Consider the following 27,280-nt stretch of genomic DNA (forward strand, 5'->3'; position numbering starts at 1 on the left):
ACTAAGGAAATAGAAAATTAGGAGCTTGAATGAAATTGCATGTTCTGTGATGGTTCATTGCGCATATTGCTTAGGCACGATGTGAGCTAACTCTTTGTTCTAATTACAGCTCCGTCCTGTCCCCTGAACAGTCACTACGAATTCTGCAGCAGCAGCAGCTGCGATCTGACATGCAACAACCTCTATGCCCCGGTGCAATGCACGACCCAGTGTAAGGAAGGCTGCGTGTGTGACGAGGGCTTTGTTCTCAGTGGTGACCACTGCGTCCCCTTTTCCCAGTGCGGATGCCTCCACTGGGGACTTTACTACCAGGCCGGGGAGACCTTCCACCCGAGCGGTTCATGCGAGGAGCAGTGCATGTGTCAGGCTGGTGGGGAGATTGTGTGTAAGGCATTCTCCTGCGGCACTGGTGAGGAATGCGGGGTCGTGGATGGCATTCGGAGATGTCACCCATTTGGATCTGCGACCTGTTCTGCCTCTGGCCATCCCCACTACCTCTCTTTCGACGGGGTCCCCTTTGACTTCCAAGGCACCTGCACCTACATCCTGGCCAAGACCTGCACCGATGCCAGTCACCTTACACCATTCACTATCAGTGTAGAGAAAGAAGATTGGGGCACCAGGAATGTGTCCATGGCCAAGCTGGTATCCATCCAGGTGTATGGCATCACACTCACCCTACTGCAGAGCAAACAGGGGCTCATCATGGTAAGTCCTTCTTCGCTTACTCTGGCTCATCATGGTAAGTCCTAGATCATTCTTGATTCCTTTTGGACAGGAGAGATTCTCTTCTCTTCTATACTGGTTTGTTCTCTCATGGCCAGAGGTCACTCTATAGGTGGCCTTCCTCAGTTTACCCTCTTGGACCTCTGAATAACTTTTACAACTTTTAATAATAGCAGCCCTCCTCGGGGTCTGGTTTGTTAAATTAACACACATTATGAATAAAGTTTTCACATCCACCCATTTACCTCTTTATCTGGTCACTCCCAGGCTTTTCCTGCCTGTCTTCTCACTTCCCAAGTTGCAGGTTTGCCTGCTGGAGTGTACTGGTCTGCAGCAGCCTCTGCACTCTCTTCTGTTTTCCCTGAGAATTCTTTGTGCTGGGCCATCAGCCTGGCTCCCACCATCTGCTCTTATAGGGGAATCATGTGATTGGTGTGCCTACTTAGTAATAAGGGTTGGCTGACCTCAGGCCACTAGCCCTTAAGGGGCAAGCCACCCTGTCACAAGGTTCTTATTCCATGCTCATCACTGGAGTATTTGAGCATCTTCCAGTAATATACTAAGCAATGTGACTCACTTCTGTCTCCTATTTGTTCTCTCCTCCTCTCCCCAGGGGAAGTTGTATGTTCAGTGGGGTGTTTTGTTGTGGATTTTTCTTAACATTCCGCTCCCTCCCCCGAGCGTTCTGCGTCCTTGCTCAGGGCTGGACTGCAACATTTTGGCACCTGAGGCGGGGAGCTCAAATGACACCCCCATACCCCGTTGCTTGGGCCAAAACTTTGAAAGGTCTCAATTCTGCCCTCTTCCCGTTCTACTCCTCTCATAGTACTGCTCTGCTACCTACCCCAATAAAGGAGAACTAACAACTTAAAATGCCTTGTTCAAAAATGTTAAGTAACACTTAACTTTCAAACATCTGAACAGCAAATGTAACTTTTCTTGTCTGCATAGTAAACACTGGCATTTTTATCTGTTTGAATAATCAAAGTGGTGCTTTCCGTGCCTTCTTGGTTGCAAAGATTTGAACTGCTTCCTGAAGGTCTGGGCCAGCTCATGCTCTATTGAGATGGTTGCAAGGCCGACCAGCCTCTCCTGTGTCATTGTGGAGCGTAGATGTGTTTTTACGAACTTTAGCTTGGAGAAGCTGGGTTCTCCACTGGCAACTGTTACAGGAAGTGTTAGAAGTATGCACAGAGCAACAAAAGCATTTGGAAAGAGAGTGGTCATCTTATTTGTGCACATAGATTCCAGAACAGCCTTTGGAGTTGATCCTGCTGAAATGTATCTTGAAAGGGCTTTCAGTTCATCACCTAAATCACTCGCATCAATATCACGCATGTCATCATGTGTCAACACTGTCTCTAGTGCCCTGCATTGCTGGTGTAGATCTTCTTCAGACATAGTAAGGAGTTTTGGAATATCATGCAACATCCCAAATATATTGCTGTGTTCCTTGAGCTGCATGAAACGTTCTTCAACTGACTGTATTGAACAATCTAGCACCTGTTTAAAGAATTCAACTTTGAATTGTTGTTTGGGATTATCCTGTGCCTCGTAATCAAAATGTCTTTTTCTTCGGTGACTCTTGTGTTCTTGAATGGGTGGGAAAATAGCTTCAGTGTGAAGTTCCTCTGCCAACTTCTGCGCACTCTTCAGAATGTTTTGAAATCCCTCATCTGACTGGTAAGACTGTAGGTATGACTTTGCTTTGTCCAGTTGTTCCATTGCTCCAGATATATCAAGGTCAACACCTTGGAGTTTCTTGCTTACAACATTTATTTCAAACAGTATGTCATGCCACAACACTAAGCCACACAGAAATTTGAAGTTATGTATGTTTCTGGTGATTCCATTTCCTTTTGCCACTGTTCTCCCATGAACAGTTCCTGTCATAGCATTATCCTCCATAATGGCAACTATGGCATCATCTATCTTCCCAGTTTGGTGTTTGATAGGCTTTATTGCCTCCATTCGACTTTCTCATCGTGTGGCACTCAGTGGTTTCAGTGTCAGAGAGGATGTTCCCAGATGTTGCTTCAAAACTTGCCATCGATGAGTTGATGCAGAGACAAATACATAGGTGCTTTGAATTACATTAAAAAATTCAGCAGCCTCACTAGAAGCTGATGCTGCATCACTGACCACCAAGTTCAGTGAATGAGAACTGCATGGGACAAAAAAAGCTCGAGAGTTTAAGTCTCGGATCCGTGTCTGCACTGCTCTGTTCTTTCCTCTCATGTTGGCACCATTGTCGTAGCCCTGACCTCTCATGTCAGCTATCGCAATTCCCGTCTCTTCCAGCTTTTTCAGAAGCACATTTGTCAAATGTGACATCAATGTCAATAAATTCTAGAAAATGCTCTCTGACAGTCACCATTGCAGGGACATTTTCACTGAGTTCTGTTATTGTTACAAACACACCAGAAATGTCATATTTTCTGTATGGCTGATGTCAGGTGTACAGTCCAGAATAACAGAGTAATATCTTGCTGACTTTAGATCTGCCACAACCTTCTATTTGACTTTTGTTGCCAGTAACTGGATGATCTCATTTTGAATTGTTTTTCCAAGGTAGTGGTGTGTGTACATTTCTTGGGTGGTGACTCTTCTTAGATGCTCCTGGAGTACAGCATCAAACTCAGCCATCAGCTCCACAATTTTAAGGAAGTTTCCTTTGTTTGGCACACACAGCTGATCTGAAGTGCCACGCAGTGCTAGGTTTTGGGTAGCAAGCATTCTTACAATGGCAATGAGCCTTTTCAGAACATTTTGACAGTAAAGAGACTCTGATGCAATCTTCTCTTGATGCTGATCATCTATGGTGGCCTTTAACCTTAGTCTCATCTCAAGCTCTTTCCACCTATGGAATGCTATCTGGTGATTTGCTGCCTTCTTATGGCATGCCAGATTTCTAGCCAGATTTTTCCAGTCCTTTGTTCCTGTAGAACCCAATGTGGCTGGAACATTAGACTGGAAGAGTTTGCAACAACAACAACAAAAAATGCAGTATTCTGGGTTTTGGAGTACATAAGCCATGGCCTGTCCACTTTGTCCCCATTGGGGATTTCACGCCAGTAATGTGTGGGATGGAAACTTCTATTTCCATTGTCTTTGGGGAACTTGAAGTTTTTCACTTGCTGTGGCCCATGCAGTCCCTCAGGCTACTGCTCAAGTGGGTACACAGACCTGGATCATCTAGACTTAAGGAACTAAACTCAGCGGCAGCTGTTTCTTGCACCTCCACCACACTCTTCTCTGATCTACACTTTTCTTCAGGACTGTGCCTGGTTACATCCATTTGAGATGGAGATATGGATGCTGCAGTAGCTGCCAGGTCACCTGCCCTCTGACTAACCGGAAGATCAGGCATCTCCTCACCACTCACATCCTCACTGGGGCCAGAAGGCTCACCCTGAACATTTGTGTCTGTGTATCTCAGGAGAGCTCCTTTCTGCTTAGATAGAAAAGCTTCCTTTGCTTTCTTTCTTTTTCTGAATGCTGCCCCAGAGGGGCGTTTTCTTCCTTCACTCCTGACTGCTGTTCTGTGCCAGCTATAGTGGCTCTCAACGCTCAGTTGAAGGGGACAAATAAGCAGGCTGGTAGCAGGGCCTGAGGGAGGGAAGATATCAGCGTCTTAAGGGCCTAACTGGCTCCTACTACTTCAGTTGACTGCCTGTTCTCCTCAAGCAGCAGGAAACCGGAAGCTCCCTGAGAGGCTGGTGTTAACAGTCCAGGCTCCTGGGGGTGCTCGAGAGGTACATAAGAGGCTCCTCCTCCTCTCTCTCCCTGCAGCTCCTGCTGCTTTCTGTTATTCCTGCTCCCTTTTCTCCTGCCTCCCTGTTATGTCTCTTGTGCCCTCCTTCCTCCAGCACAGCACTCCACCATCTCTGTGCCTCTAGAGCAGAGAGAATTCAGATTCACCAGCAGCAGACACAATTTTCTACACTCTGGGTCCTAGTGGCCTCCCCCACCGCCGCCAGTCTGGCACCTGAGGCGGCCGCCTCAGTTCACCTCATGGTAAGGCCAGCCCTGTCCTTGCGCCTCCCCACTTCCTCCCAGCCTCCTGCACACTGTGAAACAGCTGTTCGCAGCGGGCGGGTGGCGCGGGGAGAGAGGGGGAGGCACTGATCTGTGGTGCCTACCAATGGAAGGGAGGCAATGGGGGAGGGAGGGAATTTGGCTGCCAGTGAGTGCTAAGCACCCACCATTTTTTCCCCATGGGCACTCCAGCCTCGGAGCACCCACGGAGTGGGCACCTATGGTCCCACACCAGATCTAAGGCTCAGTGTCTGGTTACCAGTGATTTCAGCTCTAGCGATGATTGAACAATACAGCAGAGAGTCAAATGCTGTCTAGGACTCTCACCGTTCTTTCACTGGGATCTGACCTCTCTACCCCCTGCTTAGCAAGTGAGCTTCAGTTTAGGGGAAACTCCTCAATCAGTCAGGCCTCGGTAAGTACCGTTCTGCTCATACAATCAGGATAACATTTCATTACCCCTCCACTCAAATTTAAAAATATTATTAAAGCAGATGTTAAAAAAATTATATAATACACAGGTTAAGAAAAGAGTGTCTTTACAAGTGATTTGTAACCCAACACCAGCCAAAATTGAGCACTTTGGCAAAGCAGCCCCCTTTAGGGAAAGCAGTGGATGTATTGTTTCTTGACTTTAGCAAAGCTTTTGACACGGTCTCCCACAGTATTCTTGTCAGCAAGTTAAGGAAGTATGGGCTGGATGAATGCACTATAAGGTGGGTAGAAAGCTGGCTAGATTGTCGGGCTCAACAGGTAGTGATCAATGGCTCCATGTCTAGTTGGCAGCCGGTATCAAGTGGAGTGCCCCAAGGGTCAGTCCTGGGACCGGTTTTGTTCAATATCTTCATAAATGATCTGGAGGATGGTGTGGATTGCACTCTCAGCAAATTTGCGGATGATACTAAACTAGGAGGAGTGGTAGATACGCTGGAGGGGAGGGATAGGATACAGAAGGACCTAGACAAATTGGAGGATTGGGCCAAAAGAAATCTGATGAGGTTCAATAAGGATAAGTGCAGGGTCCTGCACTTAGGATGGAAGAATCCAATGCACCGCTACAGACTAGGGACCGAATGGCTAGGCAGCAGTTCTGCGGAAAAGGACCTGGGGGTGACAGTGGACGAGAAGCTGGATATGAGTCAGCAGTGTGCCCTTGTTGCCAAGAAGGCCAATGGCATTTTGGGATGTATAAGTAGGGGCATAGCGAGCAGATCGAGGGACGTGATCGTTCCCCTCTATTCGACATTGGTGAGGCCTCATCTGGAGTACTGTGTCCAGTTTTGGGCCCCACACTACAAGAAGGATGTGGATAAATTGGAGAGAGTCCAGCGAAGGGCAACAAAAATGATTAGGGGTCTGGAACACATGACTTATGAGGAGAGGCTGAGGGAGCTGGGATTGTTTAGCCTGCAGAAGAGAAGAATGAGGGGGGATTTGATAGCTGCTTTCAACTACCTGAAAGGGGGTTCCAAAGAGGATGGCTCTAGACTGTTCTCAATGGTAGCAGATGACAGAACGAGGAGTAATGGTCTCAAGTTGCAGTGGGGGAGGTTTAGATTGGATATTAGGAAAAACTTTTTCACTAAGAGGGTGGTGAAACACTGGAATGCGTTACCTAGGGAGGTGGTAGAATCTCCTTCCTTAGAGGTTTTTAAGGTCAGGCTTGACAAAGCCCTGGCTGGGATGATTTAACTGGGAATTGGTCCTGCTTCGAGCAGGGAGTTGGACTAGATGACCTTCTGGGGTCCCTTCCAACCCTGATATTCTATGATTCTATGATTCTATGATTCTATGATTCTACTGAATACCTAGGCAGAGTAGGTATGTTTATGCAAATACCATGCGTTCCTGGAGTCCTTTCCCAAAGCTCATTAAGACCCTGCTTACATATGGTTTTCATCCCCAAAGTGTAGCTGATCTTTTAGATACCTTGGGCTCAGGCCATTGAGTACCTGGAAGATAAGGACGGAGAACTTCAGTGCTCTCTGGAAAGCCAGCATAGGGACAAGTTTGATATCTTCACAGCAGCCGGTGTTGCTGAGGAGATGTGTTGCAGAATTGTGTACCAGCAGAAGTTTTCTAAGTGCTAAGGGCTTCATGTCTGGTTATAGCCTACTGCTGTAATCATGTCAAGAGCTGACAAAAGCATGAGTAACTAAGGATAGGTCATCATCCAGGTGGATGGGACTGAGTCTCATAGCCAATAGGAGATGGTGGAGAGCATTACTCATGGATGCTGCTATGTGAGAGCTTCTTGTGGGCACAGGGAGCATCCTCCAGCTCAGCTCTATCTTCTCTGCTTCCATTCCTGGTTCATAACTCATGGGTTTTTAGGGGAGGGAGGACCTGGACAAGAAGTAGGAGATAGTTCTGAGTGTAGGTGTGGGCCTGAAGCAGAGCTGCAGGCCAAATGTGGGTGGACGAGATGGGGATGGTAAAGAGAGAAGATCAGGGAGGAGGTGGGTGGTTAGCAAAAGGGGGGCAGAGAGGTAGGCCAGGGTGATGAGCTTGGAACATATGGACAAGAAGTTTCCCCTTGAAGATTTGTCTCCATTTTTTCTAACCTGGGTATTGACTTTGAACCTAAACTCTCCTTCTCCTCCTAAACCTCCTCTTGCTGCAAATCTGCCTGTCAGCAATGGCATCATTATCCTTCTCTGCCACTGTTTGTACTCAGCCTGTGCTGAAACCCTCCCTCGGGCCTCCATCTCCTCTCCCCTTGACTCTGTGGGTCTCATCAGTGCAGCAGGATGGGAACATATCAGAGGGGAGTGATTCGAGTGGGAATAGCGGTGCTGATGATCTCTGAGGACCTAACAAAAATCATATTACACTTGCACAAGGGGAACAGCTGAGATGCGGTGAAGTCAGCTCCCAAACAGGTGTATGCGAAGAGCAGGGTAAGGAGATGGAGGGAGTGGGAAAGAGAAAGATCAGGAGTGAGGTGAGGGGCAGAGGGAGGTGTGGGCCAGCATGATCATGCGATACAGTGATCAGGGCTTTTACTGCCTAATTTGTTGCAGGCCTGGAACCAGATTCTGATCTGACACTGGTGTAAATCTGGAGTTATTCTAAAGTGAGATCTGGAGTCATACTGGATTTACGCTACAGTGTCAGTGAGAACAGAATCTCAAAGCTCACTATCCATAACCCAAACCCTACAGTATCCACTCCCTACAGCTCACACAGGACGCTCTGTCTCTCCCAGGTGGACGGGGTGTCCCACAACCTGCCTGTGATCGTGGCCGATGGGCGGCTCCGGGCATATCAGCACGGCGGGAACGTACTGGTGCAAACTGACTTTGGCCTCAGTGTGAGCTACGACCTGGTTTACCAGGCCAGAGTCACCATCCCAGGGACCTACCAGGGCCAGACGTGTGGCCTGTGCGGGAACTACAATGGACAGCAGGACGAGGAGTTCCTGCTCCCCAATGGCAGGACAGCCCCTGATGTGGCAGCATTTGGCTCTGCTTGGGAAGTTGAGATCCCAGGAGCATCCTGTACAGACAGATGTGCTGGAAACAGCTGTCCAGTTTGCGAAGAGAAGAAGAAGGACGTCTTCAAAGGGCGCAACTACTGTGGGCTGCTCACAGACCCCGACGGCCCCTTCGCGGCCTGCCACGGTGCGGTCAGCCCCAGCGTGTATCAGAGCAACTGCCTGTATGATCTGTGCCTGGGCAATGGGGATTCCCAGGTCCTGTGCCAGAGCATCCACAGCTACGTGACGGCCTGCCAAGAGGCCAAGGTCACCATCCAGCCCTGGAGGAGCGCCTCCTTCTGCCGTAAGTGCTGTGATGCTGATGGAGCTCTGGGACACACTGGGGAGGGTCATAATTTCAAGGCATCTCATTCCAAACCTCTGGGTTTCTTCAGAAACTCCTCTGGATGGAAACTAACCTTAAATAAGTGTCCTGGTCCTCTCCTCCCAGCCCAGCTCTCTTCCCCTTCATGTCTCTGTACCTCTGGTTCATGGGGTGAGATCTTTCCTGCCCTAAATTAATTCTCTCTCTATTTAAGCTCTGACCTGCCCAACCAACAGCCACTATGAGGTCTGTGCCAACTTCTGCACCACCACCTGCTCTGGAGACATCAAGGACTGCCCGGAGACCTGTGCTGAAGGCTGCCAGTGTGACAAGGGCTTCTTCTTCGATGGCCAGGGCTGTGTGACTCTGGAGAGCTGTGGGTGCTTTGAGCGTGGGAGATACTACAAGGTACCTCCCCAAGCAGTCTGGGTCTGATCTAATTTTTGCTCTATCCACATCTTAATCCCTACACTAGCCAGGAATAGGGTTAGCTGTAGTGGATCAGAGCTTTGGCCTATCCGGCCTGGCACCCCACTCTGCTAGTACCCAATGCCCAAAGCGCCAAGAAAGGCAAGATTATTTAATTCCCTTTGTCTGTTGTAGGGAAACTGAGGCACAGAGAGAGGCAGTGACTTGCTCACGGCCACATAGTGAGTCACGAACAGATGGGAGGTTAAAACCTAGGCACTATTTCTTGCCTTTGGCTCAGTGCTGAGCCCATGAGACAGCCTTTCTCTTTAACATTAAGAGCAAATAATATGACAACAGAACAGACATTTTCACACACATCACCACACATTTCTGGGTTTAGCACTGTCACGGAGTCATTGGGCGATGCTCTGGAACTACTCTATACAAAGCCAGTCAGGACTCTGGGGGAGACTCCTCTCTCTGAGCTACACTGTCTTCAGGGCAAGAAGCTTACACAGCTTTGACCTTCCTGAGTCTGACCTCGGAGCATCTCCTTCCGCACTGTGTGCTTCCTGCAGCGAGTCTGCCAAGGCAGGGCTCCTGGGGAAGCCAGAGAGCCCTGCACCCCAACTCCACAGTCAGACGTGACTCTCAGCCAGCCGGTAAAACAGAAGATTTAGTAGTAGACAGGAATACAGTATAGAACAGAACTTGCTATTACAGACATCAGTGACTTTCAGCCAAGTCCGTCTTGGAAATCCTGGGCCAGACGCCCTGGATTCCCCCTCTTCCAGTCCCCCCACGCAGACTGCCAATCTCCAGTTACCCGACCTCCTGTGCCCCCCTTGATGCTCCTCCTCCTTCTCTTTGTCTTTCTCCCTGGGCAAAAGGTGTCAGCTGATCGCATCCCCACTCCTGGGTCTCAGGTTACACGGGTGCAAATAGCTGGGCAGTCTCACCCGCCCTGAGGGCCTCAGCAAAATCACACACCCAATTCCCACCACCTAAGTATTCATGCAGTACACAGGGAAACTAAGGTACACACAGTATTAGGATAGGACACTAAGAATCACATGCAACATAAGAAGATGAATAAAACCCCACTTCATCACAAGCACCGCCAGAAATTATTATAAATAATCTTTTCTTCATTACATTGTGTTATTTCCCCTTTTCCAAACATCCCCTCAGCCCAGAGAGATCATCCTGACGAACAAGTGCCAGCAGAGCTGCACCTGCGTTCCTGCTCGAGGGGTGACCTGCAAAGCCCACAACTGCACCAGAGAAGAAACCTGCCAGATCAGAGCTGGTATCATGGGCTGCATCAGCAAAGGTGAAGGAGAATCACTGATTGAAATATGCTCGAGGGGTTACTGTGGGTGGAATAACTGGGGTAGGGATGGGAGAAACCAGTTTACCACAGATTATTTATTAAGCTTATTTTCCCCCAAGAAATACCCTTCTGCTAACTAACCAGCCTGATCCTGCTTAGCTAATCATAGACAGAGATAGCCAATTTGCAATTCAGCAAGAAGTTTGATTGTTACAGATGTTCCCAGGGTGCAACCTGGACTGTGGGACTGCTGATCCCTCAGTCCAACCTGGGGCATAAGCGCTGACTCCATGGGTGCTCTGGGGCTGGAGCACCCATGGGGAAAAATTAGTGGGTGCTCTGCACCCACTGGCAGCCAAGCTCCCCTCACTCCCCACCCCACCTCAGCCTCCTCCTCCCCTGAGTGTGCCACCTCCCTGCTCCTCTGCCTACCTCCCCGCGCTTCTTGCCCAGCTGCCGCCAAACAGCTGTTTGGCTGTGTAGCAAGCTCCGGGAGGGAGGGGGAGGAGCGGGAATGTGGCACGCTCAGGGGAGGAGGTGGGGAAGAGGCAGGGCCAGGGCGGGAATTTGGGGAAGGGGTTGGAATGGGGGTGGGGAGGGGTGGAAAGGGGCAGGACAGGGGCAGGGCCTCATGGAAAGGGTGGAGTGGGGGCGGGGCTGGGGCTGGGGGTGAAAGTTGAGCACTCAGGGGAAAGTGGGGAAGTCGGTGCCTATGACCTGGTGCATCCCTCTCACTGTGATGCTGTTGGCAAGCTACAACCTCTGGCAGGTACTACACTGACACAGACATCTACAGGCAGGGACACGCCCAACCGAGTTACATGAATGCTTCTCCTAGCCTTTCATGAACCAACAATAGGGAGGCTCCAGCCAATTCCCCCCAGCTCCCCAGCCTTGCACCTAGGATGACTAGATGTCCTGATTTTATAGGGACAGTCCCAATATTTGGGGCTTTTTTTATATAGACTCCTGTAAGCAGTGTCAGGATGAGCTCCACCCTGACATCTGGTGGTGAGGTGTGGCAAGTTGTGGAAAAGAACTTCAGGGGCCGATGTCATTTGCATAGGCACACCCACCACGCCTAGAATGAGACCATAGCTGCTCAAATGGTCACTTTGGCTGCTGTGGGATCCCCAGCGTCTCTGTTATTGGGGCAGGAAGAATAAATTGTTATTACCCTGATTATGGGAACTGTGCTTGGAACTGTACGTGGCCTTTTGTTGTCGGGAATTAAGGAACTTACAGTAGCTGTCTTCAGGGCCCTCTACGCTCCCAAAGTTGTGTTCAAGGGCCTCTAGGCAGTCCTTCACACTGACCCCAGGGTCAATGAGCTTCAGGGTGCGAATCACATCTAATGCTGGGCCGCCAAGGCTCTCTATAAGGCATCTTCGCTTTTCTGCATCTGGTACGGCCCACTCTTGCAGCATTTCAGTGGTATGCTCTAACCAGGGTTCAAACTCCTCCTCCCCAGCAAATAATCTTAACTTACGACAAGAGTCTGACTCAGCATGGGGCAGCACAACCTTTTCCAATATTTGCCCCAGAGCTTTTGTCCAATCATCAGCCGAGGCTGCAGCCCCTGAGCTAGAAGCTGCTGAGCCAGGGCCCAACAAACCTGACATATTAGCCATTATACAAACAGTAATTTCCTCAAAATATAAGCACAAACAAAACAAAAAAAAATATAAATTGTTTCCCAATGTAGTGGATCACTCAACAGGTGCTTGCGGGGGGTACTGACCCAAGCTATCCCGGACGAGCCCCCAAAAATGTAACCCTTCTGCCCGTCAGAGTTGGCAGCAACAAGGGCCGGGTTCAATATCTAGGGGATCCATTCCAATAACACAATGCAAACCGGCTCGAGCCCCCACCCAGTGACCTGGGACAAATATATACCACCCCCGCTGGGCGCCTCCAAGAGGCAATACTTCCCCTCTCGCAAGCACATAGCCTGAGTGTAGCAAAAGCCTTTTAATAACAGAGAGAAACAATGTGGCATTATGTTGGGGAAACACCACCAACAGGATTCATAACACAACCCATGAGCAAAAAAAACCCACCCCAGGCAAATTGGGGCATGCCCTTTTCCCTTTGGTTCTTGAGTCCAGCAACCTCAAATCACCCAAGGTCCCAAAAGTCCAATGCCCCAAAAGTCTCTGTCCCTGGTCAGGGCAGCCCCAGAGTTCGAAAGTTTATCTGCGGAGCTTTACCTCCCAACCTGGGTGGAAATGGGACGGGGGTAAGAGGCACCTTACATGATCTGAAGCTGACCGCCCCACAGCTCCATAGCAGCGCTCCGCTCCGCCAGCCGCCCCACAAACTCCTTCGCTCCGCTGCGCTCCGCTCCGCCAGCCGCCCCACGAACTCCTTCGCTCCGCTGCGCTCCGCTCCGCCAGCCGCCCCACGAACTCCTTCGCTCAGCTCCACGACCCACAAGCAGCTCCTGCCATCCACACACTGCTCCGCGTTGAACTGCTTCACCAGCCGTGCCGCAAACTGCTCCACAATATATCTTCAGGCTCCCCCACTACTTAACACAACACTCAGTGATTTCAGCTCTTAGGTGAATTCAGCTTGTAGTAGGGGAGCCCCAGTGCTGGTGCACTGTCAGCCCAAAGTGAGCTCAGCAGCCTATAACTAGACTTCTAATGAAATCAAAATTAGCTCTGATATTCCACAGTGGAGAGAGGAGGAAGTGCAATTAGCATGTAAGGCCCTCACCAAGGGGCCCATGCCACCAAGTATTAATACTTGTCCCCAGCCTCTCTCTATTCACACAGTTTTGGAACCCATGACCCTTGCCTAGCGAGTGCTACTTAGTTGATGGTGAATCCCTCCATCATAACAAAAGGCCACGTACAGTTCCAAGCACAGTTCCCATAATCAGGGTAATAACAATTTATTCTTCCTGCCCCAATAACAGAGACGCTGGGGATCCCACAGCAGCCAAAGTGACCATTTGAGCAGCTATGGTCTCATTCTAGGCGTGGTGGGTGTGCCTATGCAAATGACATCGGCCCCTGAAGTTCTTTTCCACAACTTGCCACACCTCACCACCAGATGTCAGGGTGGAGCTCATCCTGACACTGCTTACACTCCTATTACTCCCCACCCCCATTCCGATTTTTCACACTTGCTGTCTGGTTACCCTACTTGTGTCCCAGAACAGTACCATCTTGCCTTGGTCAGAAGTCTGACCAGTGTAAGTTCATTTCGCAGTCTGCCCCTCCTTCGATGTGGAGAGTACACACACTAGCCTTTATAAACTGAGCTGGTGGACTTCAGAGTGAAGCAGCACAAGAACTGAATTGTGGGGAGTTAGGAGGGGAGGGATATCTCTGAGATGAACTTTTCCTCCCACGGGAGTCACAGGCGCTTAGCACCTCTTAGCATTTGACCATTAGCACCTGCAGCTCTCATTGATTTATGGACTGAATTCCCTCTCCCAATGGAATCACTGGGAGTTAGCCAATGACAGGGGTGCTGGAACAGTTTTTACAGTGGGGATGCTGAGAGCCATTGAACCAAACTGTAAACGTTACATACACTGGAATCCACTTCAAGCCAGGAGGTGCAGCAGCACCCCCAGCACTCCTAGTTCCAGCACCTATGGCTAATGACTTCCGTGCCATAGCAATGCGTTATTGAGGGTGTGCCGCACTTTGCTGGATCAGAGCCATAGGCATTTGTGCATATGCATAACTTTAAGCATGTGGGTAGCCTCACTGATTTCAACTGAACTCACTTGATTAAGTGTTTCGATAGAGTGGAACCAGAGCTTCCAGCAAATCAAGTGCCGTTGAGTATCCCAGGCTTCCCAACTTCTCAGTGTCCTCTGGCTAGCTCAGCTGGTTCTGCGTGAATGCTGTGTCCATGTAAGGGCTGGATCTCCCAACCTAGACACTGGACTTGAATTCCCTACCCTGTTGATAGAACTGGGTTTTCTCCTTTCAGATCCCTGCAAAACCCTGAAATGCCGGATCAAGGAGACATGCAAAATTGAAGATGGCCAAGAGGCATGTGTTCCTGACTACGCTGGAATCTGCCTGGGCTCAGGGGATGCACAGTACCAAACTTTTGATGGCCTGAAGTTTGACTTGCAGGGCACCTGTAAGCACACCATCACTAAATACTGTGGCAGCGACCCTACCCTGGAGTCCTTCACCGTTGATGAGAAGAATGACAAAAGGGGGAACCAGGATATCTCCTTTTGGCAGGTGACCAATATCTACGTCTATGGGTACAACATCTCCATCTACAAGAGGGAAGTTGGCAAAGTCCGGGTGAGTTTCCCAGCTCAGGGCTCTGTGCCTTTTCTGCTTATAACAAACAGTATTTTTTGTGTAGTATCTCTCACACAAATGGAATCCTAGATACTGGCGACATGAGGTGAATGTATCATATGGGCAATACAAGTACATAAATGCAACTCGTCTTGTGTGTTTAACATGGTTGTGATAGATAGATAGATAGATAGATAGATAGATAGATAGATAGATAGAGAATTATGCAGACAAATAGAAACTGGTAGATAGCATAGCTAGATAAATACTGTGTTTATTCAGGGAAAGTCACATTGATTTCAGTGATTCTTTTACATGCCACTGGTTAAAGTGACAATGATTTACAGCTGAAATGAGTGGCAAGGTGACAGTTGCAATAAGAACAAGTGAGGATGAAAGAGCAATAACACCTATCATACCTCCCCCGTCCTCTCTGTCCCTAGCTGAACAGTGTGATCACCAGTCTCCCAGTGATGCTGAAAGACGGTAAAATCAGACTGTGCCAGAAAGACCTCAGCACCGTCCTGCAGACGGACTTCGGCCTCCAGATCACATATGACAAAAATTGGCATGTAGTGATCACCCTCCCCAGCAGCTATTATGGGGCCACATGTGGCCTATGTGGGAACTTCAACCAGAATCCAGAAGATGACATGACATCATCCAATGGCACCAGAGTCTCCTCCATCGTGGGCTGGGCTGCCAGTTGGAAAGTCCAAGATCTGGACCCCTTGTGCTGGGATTATTGCCAAGACACTTGTCCAATGTGTGATGAGAGCAAGAGAGATCTGTATGGGGATGACAGTCACTGTGGGTTGATCAGTAAAGCATTGGGAGGGCCCTTCAGAGAGTGTCAGTCCAGGGTGAGCGCCGATGACTTCTTTGACAGCTGCATTTATGACATGTGTCTGAATGAGGGGGACAAGAGCATTCTGTGTGAGGCGCTGGAGGCCTATGCAAATGCCTGCAGGAAGCATGGGGTCATTGTTGATGACTGGAGGACGCCATCCAGTTGTGGTGAGTCTGGCATCTTGGTTTCTTATTGACCGTGGTAGCAGTAGTCAATCTGTTTATCTTGTTGATGAGCACGGGGATGGAAATATCCAGGATCCCTGGGGTACTGGGGTCAGCACTGACTCTTAGGGTAGAGCTCCCTCTAGCAGTCATTGGGCCAAGAGCTAACCCGCCTGGCCCTGTTAGTTAATGAGATCTAAAACAATCACTGATTCAGGTGGCTAGGGTACATGTACACAGCAGCTGGGAGGCATAATTCTCAGCTCAGGTGGACATTCACAAACTCACTCAGCTTGAGATAGATATCTATAAATATCAGTGTGGATGCAAAGTCACAGGTGACAGTGTAGGCTAGCTGCCCAAGTCTCCTGTGTATATATACCCTATCAGTGTGATGTATCTAGCAAGCTGACAGTGGTGGAGTTCAGTGTTTCTCAGTGTCCATGGAGTATAGGGGGCTGTGGAAATTTTTTGGTGGTCTTCAGAGTGAAGCAACTATAGACAATTGTGGAGTTAAGAGGGGAAGCAGCTCCATGAGATGTTATTCTCCCAGTGAAAGGCATGGGATCTGTAGGTGCTTAAACCTCTCAGAATTTGACTCTTAGCACCTGCAACCCTTGCTGACTTATGGACTGAAATCCTATTCCCACTGGAGTCAATGGGGATTCACCAATGAATTCAGTGCCACAGAAACAGCTAATTGAGGGTGCTCAGCATGTTGCTGGATCAGAGACATATGCACTTAGGCACATGAATAACTTTAAGCGTGTGAGTAGCCTCATTGATTTCAATGGAACTACTCATATGGTTAAGTTCTTTGCTGGATTGGGACTATAACTTGCAGCAAGCCAGGTTCTGTTGACTATCATGGACTTGCCACCCACTCAGCATGCAATGGGTGTCTAAGCTGGTTCTGCGTGAAGGTTGTGCTCGTGACCAGTCTGGCTCTCCCATGTTATTATTATCGTTATTAATTGATAACCCACAGCTTTGCCACTGACATTTATTGTTTGAAGGCAAGTCTAAATATAGGTGGGCAAGTGTTTGTGTTGTGTTGAGAAATTTTGGAAGGTGGTGAAAGAGGAGCGTGTGCTGTGATGAGGAGCTATGTATTTGGGGTTATCATGTTCTGACTGTGCTGTTGTGTTGGTGGTTGTGTTAATTTGTATCAGGGGGACTGGCCTGAAGAATTTTGTGTTGAATTGTGTGGGTGACAAATGAGGGGTGTGTGTCTGGGGGATCATGTTTGGGGATTTTGTGTTGATTTGTTTGGGCATGTGGACTGCGGTGGAGAGTTTGTGTTAAGTTGTACAGGTGGTGAATCAATCTTTAAAGAACTGTGAGGCAGTTCCCTTATATTGCTGACTCATTACAACCAATGAAATTGTTGAATACAAACTAGAGGTAGCATAAGGGTAGTGGTTGGTTGAGATACCTCTAACTCACAATGGTCCAGGAGTCTTGGCATGGCATAGCTACATGCCTTACTGCTTTATTATATATAGATTATTATTGTTATTTTATTTATACTACTGTAGCATTTAGGAGCCTAGATACTCGACTTGAGTTCCCTGCCATGTTTCTATGACCAAGAGTTTTTCTTTCAGATGTCTGCGAAGCTCTGAAATGCCGGACCAAAGAGACATGCCGGACTGAGGATGGCCACACAGCGTGTATTCCTGACTACAAGGGAACCTGCTTGGGCTCAGGGGACATGCACTACCAAACTTTCGATGGTTTGAAGTTTGACTTCCAGGGCACCTGCACCTACACCCTGGCCAAATACTGTGGGAGCGACGCCACCCTGGAGCCTTTCACCATTGATGAGAAGAATGACAACAGGGGGAGCCAGGATATCTCCTTTCTGCGGGTGACCAACATCTACATCTATGGGTACAACATCTCCATCTACAAGAGGGAAGTTGGCAAAGTCCGGGTGAGTCTCCCAGCTCAGGGCTCTGGCACTTTTTGACTTACAAGGCACAGTACTTTTGTGTAGTGTCTCACTCAAACAGAATCCCAAACAGATGCCGTCAGCTGAATATGTCATGTGGGGAATACAAGTACATAAATACATCTGATCGGTATGATCTGTATGTTTGAAAAACTTATGATAGCTAGATAGATAGGAAAAACAAGACTTTGTGGCTAGATCGATAGATATTTCAGATAGGTAGAATCTATATTGAGATATAGGGAATTCTGGAAACAGATACCTTAGGTAGATAGTGAAGCTAGATAAATACTGTGTTTATTCCGGGACTTTGGATTGATTTCAGTTGTTCTTCTTGAGTTAGGAATGGGTAAACAGTGATTTAGGATTTGACCATTATTTTACTTGCTGCTGGTTAGAGTGACAATGAATAACAGCCAAAATGAATGGTGAGGCTACATTTGGAGTAAGAGCAAGTGAGGATGAAAGAAGAATAATGCCCATCGTGTTCCTCCCCTCCTGTCTGTCACTAGCTAAATGGTGTAATCACCAGTCTCCCGGTGATGCTGAAAGATGGTAAAATCAGACTGTACCAGAAAGGCCTCAGCACCGTTATGCAGACGGACGTTGGTCTCCGGGTGGGGTACAACAAGAACTGGCGTCTGGAAATCACCCTCCCCAGCAGCTATTATGGTGCCATGTGTGGTCTTTGTGGGAACTTCAACCAGAACCCAGAAGACGACATGATGTCCTCCAACGGCATCAAACTCTCCTCCATCGTGGGCTGGGCTGCCAGTTGGAAAGTCCAAGACCGGGACCCCTTTTGCTGGGATTATTGCCAAGAGACTTGCCCAATGTGTGATGAGAACAAGAGAGATCTGTATGGGGATGACAGTCACTGTGGGGTGATCAGTAAAGCACCGGGAGGGCCCTTCAGAGAGTGTCACTCCAGGGTGAGCCCCGACGATGTATTTGACAACTGCATCTATGATGTGTGTCTCAATGAGGGGAACAAGATCATTCTGTGTGAGGCGCTGGAGGCCTACGCAGACACCTGCAGGCACCATGGAGTCACTGTCTATGACTGGAGAACACCGTCCAGTTGTGATGAATCTGGAGGTTGGTATTCTGTCGAAACAGGTGGCAATGGGACTAATCCGACAGTTTACCCTGTTGATGTAGGGGATGGTGAGTGACCTGAGCGTGGGGATGGGAATATCCAGGTTCGTGGGGCATTGGGGTCTGCACTGATTCTTAGGGTAGAGCTCCCCCTATTCTGCAGGGTTTCCTTTGTTTGGTTAAGTGTACCCTTGTAGTCTCCTCTCAAAGAACTCACAAGCCTGAAAGAATGCAGAAAACAGTGGACGAGAAGTTGGATATGAGTCAACAGGGTGCCCTTCTTGCCAAGAAGGCCAATAGCATTTTGGGCTGTATCAGTAGGGGCATTGCCAGCAGATCAAGGGATGTGATCATTCCCCTCTATTCAACATTGGTGAGGCTTCATCTAGAGTACTGTGTCCTCTAGAAAGATGTGAAAAAATTGGAAAACATCCAGCGGAGAGCAACAAAAATGATTAGGGGACTGGAACACATGAGTTATGAGGAGAGGCTGAGGGAACTGGGATTGTTTAGTCTGCAAGACGAGAAGAGTGAGGGGGGATTTGATAGCTGCTTTCAACTACCTGAAAGGGGGTTCCAAAGAGGATGGCTCTAGAATGTTCTCAATGGTAGCAGATGACAGAACAAGGAGTAATGGTCTCAAGTTGCAGTGGGGGAGGTTTAGGTTGGATATTAGAAAAACTTTTTCACTAGGAGGGTGGTGAAGCACTGGAATATGTTACCTAGGGAGGTGGTGGAATCTCCTTCCTTGGAAGTTTTTAAGGTCAGGTTTGACAAAGCCCTGGCTGGGATGATTTAGTTGGAGATTGGTCCTGCTTTGAGCAGGGGGTTGGACTAGATGACCTCCTGAGGTCCCTTCCAATCCTGATATTCTATGTTTCAACCCCCTGCTCAAAGCAGGACCAATCCCCAATTATTTTTGCTCCAGATCCCTAAATGGCCCCCTCAAGTATTGAACTCACAGCCCTGGGTTTAGCAGGTCAATGCTCAAACCACTGAGCTATCCCTCCCGCCGAAATAACTATGACCCAAACGGGGCTCGAACCCGTGACCTTGGCATTATTAGCACCACGCTCTAACCAGCTGAGCTAACTAGCCATGTGATTATCTATCTGATGTTGAGTATCTTCAGAACGCCTTGGTTGGTTCAGTTGGTTCTGCATGAATGCTGTGCTCATGGCAGATCTTGCTCCCCGGCCTACACATTTGACTTGAGTCCCACACTCTGTTGATGTGACCGGGCTTTCTCCTTTCAGAAACCTGCAAATCACTGAAATGCCGGACCAAGGAGACGTGCAAGACAGAGGATGGCCACGCGACATGTGTTCCCGACTACGTGGGAATTTGCTGGGGCTGGGGGGACCCGCATTATCACACCTTTGATGGCCTGAAGTTTGACTTCCAGGGCACCTGCACCTACACCATCGCCAAGTACTGTGGCCACGACCACTCCCTGGAACCCTTTACCATCGATGAGAAGAATGATAACAGGGGGAGCCAGGCCATCTCCTTTCTGCGAGTGACTAACATCTATGTCTATGGGTACAACATCTCCATCTACAAGAGGGAAGTTGGCAAAGTCCGGGTAAGTCTCCAATTTCAGGTCTGCACCTTTTGGACTTATAACACACAGTGATTTGGCATAGTGTCTATCCCACAGAAATGGTATCCTAGAATCAGGAGATGTGAGAGAGAAAGACACAGGCAACTGGGAAGAAAGGTGTTTTCAGGTGACGTTTCTAACCTTGACAAGGTGGGGCTGTTGTTTCAGGTGTTAGAAGATGCATGGGAGAAGGCTCTCCCTCTTATATAAGGGACAGAGAAAGAAAGGAGTGTTCGATAGGTAGATACTGGAGGTGAAATCATGACTCCATTGAAATCAATGGGAGTAGGTGGCATAGATCACACGTCTCAGTAGAGGACTGAATTCTACATTTAGTTATGGTGCATGTGTCAAGTGTACATTCAGGACTATATACTCCCCAATATGCACAGCAGAATGGCCTGTCAGAAGTTTGCACAGAGATCAAAAGGAGAATATAGTCTCCACACCTGGAATACTGTGTGCAGTTCTGAATGCCCCATCTAAAAGAGTTATATTAGAATTGGAAAAGGTACAGAGAAGGGCAACAAAAATTATTAGAAGTATGGAACAGCTTCCAAATGAAGAGCGATTCAAAAGACTGGGACTTTTCAGCGTGGAAAAGAGACGACTAAGGGGGGATATGATGGAGGTCTATAAAATCATGACTGGTGTGGAGAAAGTGCATAAGGAAGTGTTATTTATTCCTTCACATAACACAAGTACCAGAGGTCACCCAATGAAATTAATAGGCAGCAGGTTTAAAACAAACAAAAGGAAATACTTCTTCACACAGCGCACAGTCAACCTGTGGAACTCATTGCCAGAGGATGATGGCCAAAACTATAATGGGGTTCAAAAAAGAGATAGAAAAGTTCCTGGCGTATAGGTCCATCAATAACTATTAGCCAAGATGATCAGGAATGCAACCCCATGCTCTGGGTATCCCTAGTCTCTGACTACCAGAAGTTGTGAGTGGACGATGGGACGGTTCACTCAATGGTTGTCCTTTTCTGTTCATTCACTCTGAAGCACGTGGCATTGGCCACTGTGGAAAGAGAGGATATCTGGCTAGATGGACCATTGGTCTGACTCAGGATGTCCGTTCTTCTGTTCTTAACTAGAGCTGGGCAACACTTTTCATCCAAAATATTTGTTTGGCGAAAAATGCAGATTCTGTGCACTGAAACCTTTCATGAATTTGCATCTGTTTCAACAACTTATTTTGGCTGAGGAAAAAAAATCTAAAAAAACTGAAAGGTTTTGTTTCAACATTTTTGAAATAAAACGTTTCAGTTTTTTAATTTGAAATGACGTTTTATTTCAAAACTTCCTTTAATTTTTTTTCAAATTGAAAATATTTTAAAAAATGCTTGAAATTGGACTGAAATGGTTTGTTCGACCTGAAACAATTTTCTTTCCACTTTTCACCAAAAAATGTGATTTTTTTTTCAGTTCAACTGAAACAATTTTTTTCCTAATTTTTTCGTAATTACTAATCTATTATTTGCACATCTCTAGAAGGAACTAAATTTTTATTTATGTATTTATTGTTCATTTCCTTCCTGTTCCGTTCATTGTACAGTGAGAAAATTTGCTCCATTTGAGGCTCAGATATATTTCTGCCCTTTTTTCCTCTATTTTCAGCATTTTCCTTTTTCTGATTCTCTTTTCCTGACCTGTCTGTGTGAATCTCCTTCATCCTTTTCTTTGTATCTCATTCTCTGTAGCAACCCCCAGTTCTCTACACAAGATGCTTCCGCCCCAGTGTTTGCCCCATTTGGTCTGTTAAAATGACCAGGGTGTGTTGGGACGCTTATCCCACACAAAGAATCATAAAGCCATAGAGTTAGAAGGGACCTCAAGGATCATCTAGTCTAACTCCCTGCCATGATGCAGGATTTGTTGGTTCTAAACCATCCAAGAGAGATGAAAACTTTTGAAACTTTCTGTGAAGGAGATTCCACAACCTTGCTAAACAGTCTGTTGCATTGTCCTACTCTTCTTTCGGTTCGGGAGTTTTTCCTGATTTAATCTAAATCTGCTCTGCTGTAGTTTGAATGCATTGCCTCTTGTCCTGCCCTCTGTGGCAAGAAATAACAACTTTTCTCCATCTTTTTTAGGCAGCCTTTAAAGTATTTGAAGGTGGCTATCACATTCCCCCTTGATCTCCTCTTTTGCAAAGGAAACATACCCAGTTCCTTCAGCCTTTGCTCATATGTAAGGCTGCGAATCATTCACGGAGGTCACAGAAGTCATGGCTTCTGTGACTTTCCATGACCTCCGTGAATTTTGCAGCACTGGTGCAGCTGACCCCAGGACCACCCAGCAGCTGGGGAAGCACCGGGGCCAGCCGCACGAGGCGCTGCTCTGGGAGCCCCAGGCAACTGGTCCCCAGTGCTGCCCTGGTGCAGTGGTCCGGGACCAGCGGTGGTGGCAGCGGGGCCCCAGGCCTCCCCTGCCCGGACCAGCAGCGGTGGGGCCCCAGGCCGCACCCCCCTCCAGCTGTAGCAGGGCCTGCGCTGCCCCCCGAGCCAAAACATTGCCCTGCGCTGCTTCCTCCAGCAGCTCCCCCCAGCTGCAGTCTTCAGGAGCGCCCCCCTCCCAGCAGGTAAGACATAGTCACAGGTATTTTTTATAAAAGCCATGGACAGGTCAGGGGGCCGTGACTTTTTGTTTATTGCCCATGACCTGTCCATGACTTTTACTAAAAATCCTAAAACGTAGCCTTACTCATATGACTTGCATTCCATCCCTTTGATTATCTTTGTCGCTCGCCTCTGGATCCTTTCCAGTTTCTCTACATCCTTCCTATACAGCAGTGACCAAAATTGGATGCAGTACTACAGGCCAGTCAGCCTCACCTCAGTCCCTGGAAAAATCATGGAGCAGGTCCTCAAAGAATCAATCCTGATGCACTTGCATGAGAGGAAAGTGATCAGGAACAGCCAGCATGGATTCACCAAGGGAAGGTCATGCCTGACTAATCTAATCGCCTTCTATGATGAGATTACTGGTTCTGTGGATGAAGGGAAAGCAGTGGATGTATTGTTTCTTGACTTTAGCAAAGCTTTTGACACGGTCTCCCACAGTATTCTTGTCAGCAAGTTAAGGAAGTATGGGCTGGATGAATGCACTATAAGGTGGGTAGAAAGCTGGCTAGATTGTCGGGCTCAACGGGTAGTGATCAATGGCTCCATGTCTAGTTGGCAGCCGGTATCAAGTGGAGTGCCCCAAGGGTCAGTCCTGGGACCGGTTTTGTTCAATATCTTCATAAATGATCTGGAGGATGGTGTGGATTGCACTCTCAGCAAATTTGCGGATGATACTAAACTGGGAGGAGTGGTAGATACGCTGGAGGGGAGGGATAGGATACAGAAGGACCTAGACAAATTGGAGGATTGGGCCAAAAGAAATCTGATGAGGTTCAATAAGGATAAGTGCAGGGTCCTGCACTTAGGATGGAAGAATCCAATGCACCGCTACAGACTAGGGACCGAATGGCTAGGCAGCAGTTCTGCGGAAAAGGACCTGGGGGTGACAGTGGACGAGAAGCTGGATATGAGTCAGCAGTGTGCCCTTATTGCCAAGAAGGCCAATGGCATTTTGGGATGTATAAGTAGGGGCATAGCGAGCAGATTGAGGGACGTGATCGTTCCCCTCTATTCAACATTGGTGAGGCCTCATCTGGAGTACTGTGTCCAGTTTTGGGCCCCACACTACAAGAAGGATGTGGATAAATTGGAGAGAGTCTAGCGAAGGGCAACAAAAATGATTAGGGGTCTAGAACACATGACTTATGAGGAGAGGCTGAGGGAGCTGGGATTGTTTAGCCTGCAGAAGAGAAGAATGAGGGGGGATTTGATAGCTGCTTTCAACTACCTGAAAGGGGGTTCCAAAGAGGATGGCTCTAGACTGTTCTCAATGGTAGCAGATGACAGAACGAGGAGTAATGGTCTCAAGTTGCAGTGGGGGAGGTTTAGATTGGATATTAGGAAAAACTTTTTCACTAAGAGGGTGGTGAAACACTGGAATGCGTTACCTAGGGAGGTGGTAGAATCTCCTTCCTTAGAGGTTTTTAAGGTCAGGCTTGACAAAGCCCTGGCTGGGATGATTTAACTGGGAATTGGTCCTGCTTCGAGCAGGGAGTTGGACTAGATGACCTTCTGGGGTCCCTTCCAACCCTGATATTCTATGATTCTATGATTCTATACTCCAGCTGAGGCCTAACCAGCGCCAAGTAGAGCAATACTATCCCCGCCCGTGACTTGCATGCTATGCCTCTGTTACTGCAACCCAAAATTGCATTTGTACATGCCACGATTCGCTGCTGCAAAAAAAGCAAACACTCTAGGATGTATTAGCAGAAGCATTGTAAGCAAGACACAAGAAGTAATTATTTGGCTTTGTCTACACAGGGAAGTTACTGCGCAGTAAAGCAGCTTTCTGCGATGTAACTCCCAAGCTGCACACACTGCCAAGCCACTTAGTGCGCAGAAACTCCTCAGCTGCAGCATTGCAAAAAAACCGCCTCGACGAGAGTCGTAAGCCTTAAAGCACAGCAGCTCCAGCGCTGTATTGGCAGTGTAAACACATTACAGCAAAGAAAACAATCGATTGGCCTCTGGAAGTGTCCCATAATCCCTCAAGGGGCCGCTGTCCTCATTGATTTGAACTCGGCTGCCCTGGAGACATGCACCCCTCCCCTTACAAAGCTCCATTTCTGACAGCCCTTGCGTGCTGTGCTGAGCAAACCATTAATGTGGAATGCTCCTGCTGTTGAAGACAGAGGTGTATGTGTGTGTGTGTGTGAGAGAGAGAGAGACAGACAGATTGCGTGCAGAGAGCTGGGGAGGGAGGCAGGAGCTGATGTCGGGGGTTTCCCCCTCCCCCTGCCTCAGGACTGGTTGCTTCCTGCTACTGTCTGAACTTACAAGACAGCATGCTGACACACTCTCTGTCCCCCAAAACACACTGTCCCCCCTCAACACACACACACGCACACACACACGCACACACACTGCGTCTTCCCCAGTTCAGTTGAAAAGCTGCTGGCAACGTAGTAGGATGCCCATGGAACAATGGGATTGGGAAACCTGCATCATGTGACGCTGTGCCAGCTGCATGAGGCATTGCAAACTCTTCCCAAAGCACCCTCCGGCCAGTTGCACAGTGGGGTAGCTACCACAATGCACTGCTCTCTTTGCCATTGCAAGAGCTGCTAATGTGGATGCACTCCACTGTCCTGAGGAGCACAGTGTGGACACGCAACAGCGGTTTAATTCCAGCACTTAAATAAAAGTGGTATAACTTGTTGCATAGAAACTTGCCAGTGTGGACATTCCCTTACACTCTACTCCACACTGATTAGGCCTCAACTGGAGTACTGTGTCCAGTTCTGGGCACCACATTTCAGGAAAGATGTGGACAAATTGGAGAAAGCCCACAGAAGAGCAACAAACATGATTAAAGGTCTAGAAAACATGACCTATGAGGGAAGATTTAAAAAAATTGGATTTGTTTAGTCTGGAGAAGAGAAGACTGAGAGGGGACATAACAGTTTTCAAGAATAATAAAAGGTTGTTAGAAGGAGGAGGGAGATAAATTGTTCTCGTTAACATCTGAAGACAGGACAAGAAGCAATGGGTTTCATAGAATCATAGAATCATAGAATATCAGGGTTGGAAGGGACCTCAGGAGGTCATCTAGTCCAACCCCCTGCTCAAAGCAGGATTGATCCCCAATTAAATCATCCTAGCCAGGGCTTTGTCAAGCCTGACCTTAAAAACTTCTAAGGAAGGAGATTCCACCACCTCCCTAGGTAACGCATTCCAGTGTTTCCACCACCCTCTTAGTGAAAAAGCTTTTCCTAATATCCAACCTAAACCTCCCCCACTGCAACTTGAGACCATTACTCCTTGTTCTGTCATCTGCTACCACTGAGAACATTCTAGAGCCATCCTCTTTGAAACCCCCTTTCAGGTAGTTCAAAGCAGCTATCAAATCCCCCCTCATTCTTCTCTTCCGCAGACTAAACATCCCCGGTTCCCTCAGCCTCTCCTCATAACTCATGTGTTCCAGTCCCCTAATCATTTTTGTTGCCCTCTTCTGGACTCTTTTCAATTTTTCCACATCCTTCTTGTAGTGTGGGGCCCAAAACTGGACACAGTACTCCAGATGAGGCCTCACCAGTGTCGAATAGAGGGGAACGATCACGTCCCTCGATCTGCTGGCAATGCCCCTACTTATACATCCCAAAATGCCATTTGCCTTCTTGGCGACAAGGGCACACTGTTGACTCATATCCAGCTTCTCATCCACTGTCACCCCTAGGTCCTTTTCTGCAGAACTGCTGCTGAGCCATTCGGTCCCTAGTCGGTAGTGGTGCACTGGATTCTTCCGTCCTAAGTGCAGGACTCTGCACTTGTCCTTGTTGAACCTCATCAGATTTCTTTTGGCCCAATCCTCCAATTTGTCTAGGTCCCTCTGTATGCTATCCCTACCCTCCAGCATATCTACCTCTCCTCCCAGTTTAGTGTCATTTGCAAACTTGCTGAGGGTGCAATCCACACCATCCTCCAGATCATTTATGAAGATATTGAACAAAACCGGCCCCAGGACTGACCCTTGGGGCACTCCACTTGATACCGGCTGCCAACTAGATATGGAGCCATTGATCACTACCCCATTGAGCCCGACAATCTAGCCAACTTTCTATCCACCTTATAGTCCATTCATCCAGCCCATACTTCTTTAACTTGCTGGCAAGAATACTGTGGGAGACAGTGTCAAAAGCTTTGCCAAAGTCAAGGAACAACACGTCCGCTGCTTTCCCTTCATCCACAGAGCCAGTTATCTTGTCATAGAAGGCAATTAGATTAGTCAGGCATGACTTGCCCTTGGTGAATCCATGCTGACTGTTCCTGATCACTTTCCTCTCCTCTAAGTGCTTCAGAATTGATTCCTTGAGGACCTGCTCCATGATTTTTCCAGGGACTGAGGTGAGGCTGACTGGCTTGTAGTTCCCAGGATCCTCCT

General features: G+C 48.1%; 1 protein-coding gene and 1 non-coding gene across 2 annotated transcripts in view; one reads left to right on the plus strand and one right to left on the minus strand.

Annotated features, from left to right (window-relative positions):
* LOC144279944 (IgGFc-binding protein-like) overlaps window positions 1–27,280 on the plus strand; it is a 63,304-nt gene that overhangs the window by 19,174 nt on the left and 16,850 nt on the right. The window contains exons 12-20 of the mRNA XM_077841648.1: window positions 110–708; window positions 7,973–8,546; window positions 8,782–8,975; window positions 10,170–10,311; window positions 14,266–14,594; window positions 15,038–15,611; window positions 17,216–17,544; window positions 18,075–18,729; window positions 19,917–20,245. Coding sequence (XP_077697774.1) covers window positions 110–708; window positions 7,973–8,546; window positions 8,782–8,975; window positions 10,170–10,311; window positions 14,266–14,594; window positions 15,038–15,611; window positions 17,216–17,544; window positions 18,075–18,729; window positions 19,917–20,245 — 3,725 coding nt within the window. The remainder of the gene's footprint in view (window positions 1–109; window positions 709–7,972; window positions 8,547–8,781; window positions 8,976–10,169; window positions 10,312–14,265; window positions 14,595–15,037; window positions 15,612–17,215; window positions 17,545–18,074; window positions 18,730–19,916; window positions 20,246–27,280) is intronic.
* On the minus strand, window positions 19,685–19,758 carry TRNAI-AAU (transfer RNA isoleucine (anticodon AAU)). The gene has a single exon. It is a non-coding gene; the product is annotated as a tRNA-Ile (tRNA).

This window comes from Eretmochelys imbricata, chromosome 24, assembly GCF_965152235.1.
Source record: "Eretmochelys imbricata isolate rEreImb1 chromosome 24, rEreImb1.hap1, whole genome shotgun sequence".
NCBI classification, from domain to species: domain Eukaryota; kingdom Metazoa; phylum Chordata; order Testudines; family Cheloniidae; genus Eretmochelys; species Eretmochelys imbricata.